Here is an 11,512-nt window from a genome sequence, read left to right as displayed (position 1 = left end):
CACTGGAGGATTCTAGGCACTATCTACCACTGAGCCACGCCCACAGCCCCTCACTGGGGGATTCTAGGCAGGGGCTCTACCACTGAGCCACGCCCCCAGCCCCTCACTGGGGGATTCTAGGCACTATCTACCACTGAGCCACACCTCCAGCCCCTTTATTTTTTTTTTCAAAGATTTTATTTATTTATTTTTATGTATATGATGAGTACACTGTAGCTTTTAGATGCACCAGAAGAGGGCATCAGATCTCATTACAGATGGTTGTGAGCCACCATGTGGTTGCTGGGGATTGAACTCAGGACCTTTAGAAGAGCAATCAGTGCTCTTAACCACTGAGCCATCTCTCCAGCCCCCTCCAGCCCCTTTTATACTTTGAAATGGAATAGGGTTTTGCTAAGTTGCCCAGGCTGGCTTTAAATTCTCTCCATGGCTCAGATGAACCTTAAACTTATAATCTACCTGCTTCAGACTCCCCGGTAACTAGGATCACAGACTTAAGCTATCAGTACTGGCTAGGTCTTTTACCATTTTAAAGAACGTGAAATTCTAATATTATGCTTAATTTACCTTTTTTTTTAAAGTAATTAGATCAAGTTTCAACACAGCACATGAGCAAATTAGACCCAGGAGGCCAGGCTGTGGCCTATGTGTAGAGGCCCTCAGTACTCACTCTGACCTCATTCCCTGGCCAGATTCCTTCCCTGAGGCCTTGCTCACCAGCTGGACCTGTGGGTCTTCTCCTCCGGGGCCCTGGATGTGCAATAGGAATGGCATCCGGCAGGAAGTCCTCGTTCCAGGTGGGCGGGGTGCTCTGCGGGGGTGGCAGGTCATTGTCTGGACCTGAAGGCTGTTCAGCTGCTTCTAGCAGGAGGACCTGGCCAGGGAAGGGTAGACGGTCAGGCCTTAGCCAGCCAGGACAGGGGCAGATGACAGACAAGAAGAATGAGGCCCAGATACACAGTGGAGTATTATTCAGCCATCAAGATGAACGCCATTTGCAGAGAGATCATTATATTTAGCAAAATAAAACAGACTCAGAAAGACGAATACTGCATATTTCCTCTCATAGTCAGGGTCTCCCTGCCCCTTCTCTCTTGAATTGAATACAATTAAAATTACATAAAAAATGTGGCGCCCACTTTTAGACAACTTTGGTAAAAAGAATGGGCTGGCGAGATGGCTCAGAAAGTAAAAGTGCTTGCCACCAAACCTGAGGACCTGAGTTCGATCCCTGAGAGCCCACATGGTGAAAGGAGAGAGTTGACTCCTGCCTATTGTCCTCTGGCCTTCAAATGTCTGCTGTGGCACGTGCATGCCCCTACGAGACATTCACAAAAAAAAAAAAAAAAAAAAAAAACAGACAAAATGTTTTAAAAGACTTAAGAAAATGTAAAAGAAAAGCTGGGCATGATGGGAATACCCATGTACCCAATATTTGGGAGGTGGTGACAGAAGGATTAAGAGTTTAAGAGTTCAAGGCCAGCCTGGGGTACATAAGCATTCAAGGATAGCCTGGGCTATATGAGACATTGTGTGTGTGTGTGTGTGTGTGTGTGTGTGTGGTGTGTGTGTTAGTGTTGCTGTTGTTTGAGCAGAACAGGGTCATGGGTATGCAGGGACACATGACATGAACCCTGATGGTCCCTGAGACCAGTTGTCCGCCACTCAGGGTGAGTTTTGTGCACCCTGTCCCCTCTTTCCATGGCTTAGTGTTCAGATTCCTTCACTGTGGAATAATCATGAGTGGACACATGGACAGACAGAAAGATAGAAGGATGGCTGGCTAGCTGGATTGCTGGATTGCTGGATGGATGGATGGATGGTTAGGTGGGTGGATGGACAAGAAAGAAGGTGTACATGGTCTGATCTGATTCTCTTGGCATCTCTTGGCACCAAATGGAGGCCGTGGCTCCTCAGTGCCTCATGCCCTGCCAGCTCCCTTCAGTGGAATTGGGGCTCAAAGATGGCAAATATGAGGAGCCTGATTTCCTTTGAATCAAGTTTTCAAGTAATGTATGGAAACATTGTAATAAAACCCATACTTTGTGTGACATTTTTGGAGCTTTTCTTTTTATTTTATGAATGTGAGTATTTTGCCTGCATGCATGTCTATGCACCATGAGGTCAGAACGGGGCATCAGAACCCCTGGAACTGCAGTTATAGCGGGTTGTGAGCTATTATGTGGGTGCTAGGATCTGAATCTGGGTCCTCAGAAAGAGCACTGAGCACTGAGTGCTCTTAACTGCTGAAGTACTTCTCTGGACCTTTTGTATGCCAAATAATAGTAATAGTAATAACAACAACAATAATATAAAAATTCCAAACCCCAGTGATCCCTAGCTGTTCCTGAAGTGTCCATCAGAGGGCGCTGTATACCTGGACTGAACACAGGGCAACCCCTGCTCTGGGTGACAGGTCTGGAGTCTGATGGGTCCTAGGGCAGAGGGGTTACTCTGGCAATCAAAGGAACAAACATCTATTTTCTCTACCCTGGAACCTGGCTAGCCTGAGGTTTCATGGGAGGTATGCCTTCCCAATATAGCTACCTGGGACTCCTCTGTACCTGGCTCTAGGCCCACTCAGCTAAGCCACTCTCTTTGATTCTTGAGTCAGGAAGGGTCTGTGCATCGTCCTCATATGTGACCTGGAAAACCAAGACTCAGAAACTGCACATAACAACTCTAAGGTCACCCAGTGAGTGGGTGGCCAGACCAGAATCTCAACCTCGGATCTCCTGACACCCCTCCCCAGCCAACCCCCACCCCCGATTTCCCACCAGAAAGGGAAGGTTCTGAATCCTGCTCAGCCTGTGGGCATCCCAGAGCTCTGGCTACTGCAGGGATGCTGCTGCGGTGGGGGGAGGGGGGAAGTAACGGAAGGAATGCGGGTCTGTGGGTGGCATGGGATGGGTGACTCAGCACAGTAGACCTGAGCATGGAGTGACAGAAACCTCACAGCCCAAAACAAAGCCTCTGTTAGGGATGGGGGAAGAAGGTTGCTCCTCAGGAGCACAGAGTTGTGTTGTCCATTAAACAAGGTCAGCTTGGGGTGCAATTGATAAGCAGTTTGGATGTATTATATCCCAGCATCCTCCAGGGTCCTAGAGATGAGCAAGGGGACAAGTCTCAGGTACCTGAAGCTGAAGTAAGGCCATGTGGGAGGACAAGGGTGTGTGTGTGTGTGTGTGTGTGTGTGTGTGTGTGTGCCCACGCGCGCGTGGTGGCAGGGGTGCAGTGTGGAGGGGCGGTGCTGTATGGGAGGTAAGATTGGTGGGAATCAGGACAAACGGCAAGCCAGAGGGATCTGTGAAGTGTCTACCCCGAGCTGCTAAGGACTGACCAAGGTACTCTTCCTGCTAAATTCTGGGCTTCCTCAAAGGGGCCTGCCCCCAGCTCCTTGCTTTGGTATAAAATGCTTGGTTGGCTCTTTTCTGGATGCTTCCACATAGCCTCCATGGTCCACAGAGCACTCGAACCTAGGCAGAGGTGTCCTAGCCTTGGTCAAATCTGAATCTGTCTCAGCCTGAGCCTCTGCACCCCTGGCTTGGCATGGTTGATCTCCTAGCAGGGGAAAATCCATCCATTCCCAGACTGCGTTTACAGGGTTGACATGGATGGAACACAAGTCCAAGAAAGCCAGAGTATGGGCTGGTGTGATGGCTCAGAGGGTAAAGGAGCTTGCTGCCAAGCCTGCGGACCTGAATTTGATCCCCAGGATCCACATGGTGGAGGGAGAGAAGCCACTACCACCAAGTTGACTTCTGCTCGCTCACACACACTGTGGCCTGCACTCACGACCATGCGACCATGCATGTGCACATGAAGGGAGAGGAGACAGAAGAGGAGCCAGGGCCTTGCTGGCCTCTGGCCCATCCTGCCAGGGACAAAGGGAAGCCCATCCTAATGGCCACCTGTCCCTCAACTTTCCCTCCATACCCTGCTCTAGAGCAGTGGTTCTCGACCTTCCTGATGCTGGCACCCTTTAACACAGTTCCTCATGCTGGGGTGACATGCCCCCAACCATTTTCATTGCTACTTCCTAACTGTAATTTTGCTACTGTTATGAATCACAATGTAAATATATGTGTTTTCCAATGGCCTTAGGTGGCTCCTGTGAAAGGGTCATTTGACTCTCAAATGGGTCGTGACCCACAGGTTGAGAACCATTGCTCTCACCCTTCCAATTGTGTAGTGTCTGTAGTATGTGTCCCAGAGAGTGTTGGGGAAACGTAATTAGTGATCGATCATGGCAGCCTCCTTCTGCTTTGTCAAGTGCTCCTGGCTGGTGACCTCCAACCACACAGCCCGGTGCTGGCCCGTGAGACACGAGTCTGCTGGGCACTCTGTCTAACCCTTGCCTTTTCTATGTTGTTGATCCAGTGTGAGGATGGGACACCTTTAGCTGTGGCAGCCACTTTAGAACATGGGGCATCACATGGGAGCTCAGAAACCGGTTCACTGGGGACCCGAGGGGGAAGAAGGCCATAATGATCCTGGGTCCTTTGTCACAGGACAAATCCCAAGACTGCCAATTCTTGGATTTCCATTTGAACAAACACTTAGAGAGTAAGCCCCTGTTTGGCTGTGTCTGTCTGTTTCCGCCCCCCCCCCCCCCAACCTCTGCAACTTGTTGCGCCACGCAGTGGTCTTTTTTCTTCTTCTTTCTTTGTTAGGAGTGCTCTATCTGCATATATGCCTGCAGGCCAGAAGAGGGCATGGGAGATGGTTGTGAGTCACCATGTGGTTGCTGGGAATTGAACTCAGGACCTCTGGAAGAATAGTCAGTGCTCTTAACCACTGAGCCGTCTCTCTCCAGCCCCCACCACACAGTAGTCTTATCTGAGAAACTAGAAGTCTCAGTCTCCAGGCTTCTGCCCTGTGGCTCTCAGACAGGAGACACGAACACAGAACAGGAAGCTGGAAAATGGCACGGGGATGAGTCAAGGGTCCTCAGCCCTGTTCTGAGCACTAACAAATCTGCTTTAAGCATCCTGGGCTGAGGAGTTGGGCTCTGCCCCAGGGTGGGCCCCAGGCTTCCCAGATTCAAGCTACTTCCTTAGGCATCATGCCCTGAGCTTCCGGACATGGTACCTCATCTTGGAGGTGCCTCTTTTATGGTACCCTGAGGTCCCTCTGTCTCTTTGCCAGCCTAAAGGACAGAGGGCAAGCCTTTGGTGGTTGTGACCTAGGCTGTTGAGGTTCTTTGTCCCCTATGTGGGGAATGGGGAGATGGGGGTGGTGGTGCTCTCAGCCAGAGGGCATATATGTGAGCCAGGTGTGAGGGAGACAGCTGGCCCCCAAGAGCTGTGACTTTTGACACCCAGAATGCTGAACCGGAGCCAAGCCAAGCCGCCAGTTTTTCTTCCATGCCAAACCCTTACCATGGCTTTGGAAACTGCCCGTCAGAGCGACCTCCCGCCCCTGCTCTGAAACCTTAGGGGCAGAAGTTTGTCCCAGCCTCTTCCCCAGCAGCCCTCCCTTTGTAAGCTCTGTACCCCACACACCCTCAAGTCTCCGCAAAGATGCTGACTCCAGAAAAAAACGACGGTCCCTCAGCTGTCAACAGTGCCCTGGGCCTGGGCTGGAGACCCTGCCTACTTGCACAGTGGTCTGATTACAGTGAAGTGTACGTCCTGGGCCTTGAGAATGCTAGTCTGCAGAATGCTTCCCACAACCTGTCCCTTAATGTTTTGCGTGTGTGTGTGCGTGTGTGCGTGTGTGCGTGTGCATGTGTGCGTGTGTGTGTGTGTGTGCGTGTGTGTGCGTGTCTGTGGTGTGATGGGGTACACTTGTAGTTGGAAAACAACTTGCAAGAGTTGGTTCTTTCCATCTATCATGTGGATGCCAGGAATTGAACTCAGGTTATCAGACTTGGAAGCAAGTATCCTTACCCACTGAACCATCTCACCGGTGTCCATGCCCATCCCATCTTTTTTTCCTGCTTGCCTGTCCGTCCGTCCGTCCGTCCATCCATCCATCCATCCATCCATCCATCCATCCATCCATCCATCCATTAGATAGTTTTTTAGATAGTCTTGCTATGTAGCTCAGGTTTAATATTTCTTTCCTTTCCCCCTCCCTTCCCTTCCCCTCCCCCCTTCCCCTCCCCTCTCCTCCCCCCTCCTTCCCTTCCCTTTCCTTCCCAAAAATCTTGCTGCATAGCTCTGGCTAACCTCAGACTCACAATCCTCCTGCTCTGGCTTCCAGAATGCCGGTGTGACAGGGTTAGGGTCAGGAGCATCTTCTATACTCTTGCTCCCCAAGTATGTTCAGCATTCCTATCTGTGCACACGTGTATGTGGGGGCACACACATCTGTGCACACGTGTATGTGTGTATGTGGGGTACACACACATCTGTGCACACATGTATGTGTCCATACATTTGTGTGGAGGTCAGAGGATGATCTCAGACTCAGGTATGTCTCAGGCCCTGCTCACCTTGGTTTTGGAAACAAGGTTTCTCTCTGGGACCTGGGACTTACCACATAAGCTAGCCTAGCCGGCCAGTCAGCTCAAGCATCCTCCTGTCCCTGCCTTCCAGCATGGGATTAGAGATGTACTCTACCATGACTAGCTTTTTCACATGGGTGCCGGGAATCGAACTCAGATCCTCGTGCTCACAAGGCAAGTGCTTTACTGACTGAGCCAGATCCCCAGCCTGCACCACTTGAATTTTCACTCATTCACAAATGATACAAATGGAAACTTGAGGCTGGGTCTTCCCTCTCCAGGCCCCTGGAGAGACTCCTCTTTCTCTGGGGTTTAGGTGAGTCCTGGCTATCTATCTCTGCTAGCTCTTCCTAGAGAGCCAGGCCACTATAGAAGTTCCTATTCCTTTAAAAGTTTCTGTCACCTCAGTGGGACACTCCCCAGGCCATTCTTGCTCATCACCCAGCCCTCTGGGTGTAGTGGGGACAGAAGATGACCTTATGAGGAACATGATATAGGCACCTTTGATCCTGTCCCCTGCTTTCTGGCCACAGAGACACTGTATTGCAGGATGAAAGCAAGGCAGGCTGTGGGAGACTCCAAGGAAACCTCATCCCTTGGAGAACAAGAGAGCAGGTGGGTTTGGAAATTCCTAGGTAGGTAGACTTAAGCATGCGCTCGACAGCACCCCCAAGAGGAACTAAAAGGTAGAATCTTATCCCCTGGAAAGGAGACTCTACCCTGCTGAGCTGCCCACAGGCTGCAGTATACTCCAGGACCCCAGCTCTGTGAACTGTCACGAAGCAGTGCTGGGCTTTGCTGTGGCAGCTCCCCGCGAGCCATTTCTGTTCCTGTAAGTAAGCCCTCACCCATATTCCTGTGAATAACCCCAACGAAACTCACTGGCTCAGTTATGCCTTGGTGGGGTCTGTATTTGGCTTGTCCTGGGCTCCCTGTCAAGGGTGAGATGTGTGTTGTGTCTCCTCAGGACATCTTGTCACACAACACCTCCCCCCAGTGCAACCACAGCGTGGAACCCCAAGGCCTGGTCAGGTACCCAACCCGTGAACACACCTGTCCTATGCACGGGGTTCCCTGTGCCCTTCCGTGCCCTTTCTCTGCACAGGGGAGGCCACAAGTCCTTGTGTCCCTGGGGCACCCACTGAGGACTTGAGCCTCTGGTTGGTAGTCCCTCCTCCAGGTCTTTTACTAAAAGTTCCCCCATTCCCAGTCCTGAGCAGGTCCTTCACTGGGGAACAACAGCTTTGGAAAGCCGGTGACTGACTTCGCTAACCCAGCTTCCTAGCATGCCTTGGGAGGATGGTACCCTAGACTGGCCACTCCCTGAGAACGTCATCCCCCTCTTCCTATCGCAGGAGGCTGGTCCAAATGAGGCTACACGGAGCCACGAAGGCTCAGCAGTTCTCGATGCCCGAGACTAGGCTGCTCAGGCTTGCCTGGCTCCTTGGAAAGGGGCTTTCTTTAGCCATGTCCAGCATGTGTCTCATGACACTCCATCCCCACTCACTGTTGGTTCCCCAGGCCACCAAGCTGGTCTAACCTTGGCCTCCAGCGTGGTCAGACGATCACTCATGTCGCTAAGCCGGGTACAGTTCATACATTCTAAAAAAAAAGAGAGAGAGAGAGAATAGAGTGAAGGTACAGTATTATAAAGTGAAGGTACAGTATTAGATGCCCAGGAGAGGGAAGCCTGGCAGCCAGGATATCCTATAGTGACAGATGGGCAAGAAATTTCTAATAATTTTTTGGCCTGGAAAACTCCTATCCATCCCTCAGAACCTTATCTTTGAGGCCCACTCTTTGCCACCTGCTGTGCCTGAGCCACAGCTGGGCAGGGAGGGGACAGTCAGGGAGGACATGCTGGAGGTTGTGGTGTCTGATGGGAGGATGCATGGTGGTTGCTGAGACCCAGTCAGGAGGAAAAGCAGGAATTAGCAACTCAATGTGGCCAACCCATCTAGGGAGTGAGGGAGGTGGGGTGGTAATGTGACCAGCACTGGGTCCTCACACCAGGAGGCCTAGGAGATGAATTTGGCAATAACTGGAAGCCTGTGGGTGGCACGAGAGGGCATCAGGAAAGGGAAAGTTAGGTTTTAAGGCTCCTTCTGTGGGCTGGGAGAGGGCTCAGCTTGTAGGGCCCTTGCCTGGCATGTGTGAAGACCTGGCTTCTGCCTCCAGCACTGAGAACCAGCTGTGGTCCAGGCCTGGGATCCCAGCACGAGAGGTGGAGGCGGAGGCAGCAGGTGCGCTAGGATCACCCCAGTTATGGATCAAGTTCAAGGCCAGCCTTTGACCCTGACTAAAAACAAACAACAGCTTCCCCTCACCCCCACCCCCACCCCACCCCCGCCCCCATAAATCCCACTGGTCTGTGTGCAGCAGCTTGTACCTATGATTCCAGTACTTGGAAGGCTGAACAGGAGGATCACCAAGAAGTCCAGGCTAGCCTGGGCTACAGAACAACTTCCAGGCCAGATTGGGCTGCACAGCTAGATATTTCCACCCCCCCCCCCCTCTGTGGCTCCCTCGGTCCTTCCTCCCCCCCACCCCCAGCCACCAGTCACAATGATCCCCCAGGCCCTCACTCCTCTAGACTTTAATTGTCTGTTTACGTCTGTCTCCCCAGACCAAAGCTCTTTAATGTGGAACAGAGACGTTCAAAGCCACTCTGGAGAGCTTTGATTGCTGTGACCCCAAGGCTTGTCTCTCAGCCCCTCTCTCTTCTTTACCCAGTTCAAAGCCTGGATTTGCAGGAACCTCCTCCTGGAGAAACCGATGCCCACAGACTTGGGAGGCTTTGCTGCACCCGGGCAATTGCCAGGGCCTCAGACACAGGCTGCCGTTGAGGGGTGCAGAGGGGTGCAGGCAGGCCTGGTGTAATGAATGTTAGGACAAAAGTGCTAGTTTTCTGAGTGTGTACAGGCCAAGCTGGGCCATCTGCCTTGTGTGTCAATCAAAGAGTGAAGACACCAGGCACAGTGGTCCACACTCATAATCTCAGTCCCCGGGGGGTGGGGTGAGGGAGGCAGGAGGATCAAAAGTTCAAGGCCAGCCTGGGCTATATAAGCCTCTATCTAGTAGCTCAGTGGGCTAACAGGAGGCCCTGAGTTCAAATCCCCAGCACTCTTGTAAAAGCCAGGTATAGGGCCAATGAGTTGGAACAGCAGGTAAGCGTGCTTTCTGCCAAGTCTGATGACCTGGGCTTAAACACCAGGACTTACACATTAGCAGGAGAAAATCAATTTCCACGAGTTGACCTATGACCTCTGTACATACACATGTGCACATACACAAATAAATGTTAAAAAAACAAAAAGCATAGTGCGGGGTTGCCTGTAATACCAGTAACCCCAGTGCTATGGGGGCACAGCCCAGTCAGAGAAACAGTGAGTTCCAGGTTCAGTGAGAGACCCCGCCTCAAGAGAGTAAGCTGACAGATGACAGAACAGGACATCTGATGACTTCCGCTGGCCTCTGCAAGCATATGCACAGGTGCACAAGCCTGCACACACATGTGTACATGTGTCGCACGCATACACATGCACAGAAATAATAAAACAAAATAAGACACCAAAAAATGCAAAAAGAAGACGAACAATAATAAGAAGCAGAGAGAGAGAGAGAGAGAGAGAAGAGAGAGAGAGAGAGAGAGAGAGAGAGAGAGAGAGAGAGAGAGAGAGAGACACTTTGGCCATGCGCGGTGGGAAGAGGTCAAGCGGTCACGTGACTCTGCCAGTCTCTGAGCTCTTGGCTTAAGGAAAAGGGTTAGGGAAGGAAGGAGAGTCGTGTGTTGTGGTCAAGGTGGGTCTGGTTGGTCGCTGTCTGGTTCTGTGAAGAGGTCCAAAAAAGCCTTGTTGCTTGAGGGGAACAGAATAATTCTCAGACGTGAGCTACTCCAGCTCTAAGCTGCAGCCGCCTCTTCGTGGACTCAGGCAGGGGCTTTGTCCCACTTTTTCTGGAATTCAGGAATTCAAGGTGACTGTAGGTATAGAGTTTTTGTTTTGTTTTGTTTTTTGTTTGTTTGTTTTTAGATTTACTTTCAATTATATGTCTGTATTATGACTCTGTGTGTGTGTGTGTGTGTCTGTCTGGCTGTCTGTCTGGCTGTCTGTGTCTGCGCATGTGAGTGCAGGTGCCAACAGAGGCCAGAAGAGGGCGCCATATCTCATGGAACTGGAGTTACAGAAACTGAATTTTTTCTTTTACAAGGAAGGCAAGTGCTCCTAACCACTGAGCCATCGCTCTAGCCCCATGACTAGAGGTCCACGATGACTGGCGCCTCTGCGAGGTCTGGAACAGGAGGGTGTAGGTGCTGACAGTAAGGTGCCCTGTGACTCACCGTTCACTGTGGACAGTGAAAAGCTAGAACAAGTATCACCAAGTTTTAGATGGACGCCCTTGAGTGATTAACGGACCTACAGAGAGGCAGCAGCTGACCCAAAGTAGAGGATGAGTGCAGGACGAAGACACCGAGCTTCCAGCCTGCTTTTACTTAGTTGCCTTGTAGACCCGGGTGAGGAGTCTGTGCTTTGTAGCAAATGAAGTGCGAAGTATCGAATTGTTGTTTTGTCTTGTTTTTGAGATACTGAGGGTTGGACTAGAGTAAGTGCTCTATCACTGAGCCACGCCCCCAGCCCCTCACTGGGGGATTCTAGGCAGGAGCTCTATCACTGAGCCACACCCCCAGCCCCTCACTGGGGGATTCTAGGCAGGTGCTCTACCACTGAGCCACCCCCCTATATTAACTCACCAGGTATTTCTGGGTAAGTGCTCTACCACTGAATTACATTCATAGCACTGAACTATATTCGTGCATGCTGGAGGAAGGCTCTAGGGAAGTGCTCTACCACCAAGCCCCATCTCCAGGTTTCTTTTTACTTTGTATTTTCAAACAAAGTCTCACTAAGTTGCTCAGGATAGTCTTGAACTCATTCTGTAGTCCAGTCTGGTCTACAACTTTTCACCCTTTGCCTCAGGCTCCAGAGGCTGTTCAGCTATGGGTGACAGGCGTGTGCCACCTGGCTCAGCTCTAAGTGTCTGTTGTTTGCGGCAGGATTCTGA

The 11,512-nt window shown here is 51.2% G+C and overlaps 1 protein-coding gene across 1 annotated transcript in view; it reads right to left on the bottom strand.

Moving 5' to 3' along the window:
* Col26a1 (collagen type XXVI alpha 1 chain) overlaps positions 1-11,512 on the bottom strand; it is a 136,853-nt gene that overhangs the window by 16,878 nt on the left and 108,463 nt on the right. Inside the window, exons 4-5 of the mRNA XM_028765932.1 lie at positions 7,992-8,053; positions 718-874 (exon numbers count right to left, since the gene is read on the bottom strand). Of these exons, the coding sequence (XP_028621765.1) occupies positions 718-874; positions 7,992-8,053 (219 nt within the window). The remainder of the gene's footprint in view (positions 1-717; positions 875-7,991; positions 8,054-11,512) is intronic.

The sequence above is a fragment of the Grammomys surdaster genome, unplaced genomic scaffold (genome assembly GCF_004785775.1).
Source record: "Grammomys surdaster isolate TR1022 unplaced genomic scaffold, NIH_TR_1.0 166, whole genome shotgun sequence".
NCBI classification, from domain to species: Eukaryota; Metazoa; Chordata; class Mammalia; order Rodentia; family Muridae; genus Grammomys; species Grammomys surdaster.
Note: the sequence above shows the minus strand (reverse complement) of the source record. Positions and strands in the feature narration are given on the sequence as shown.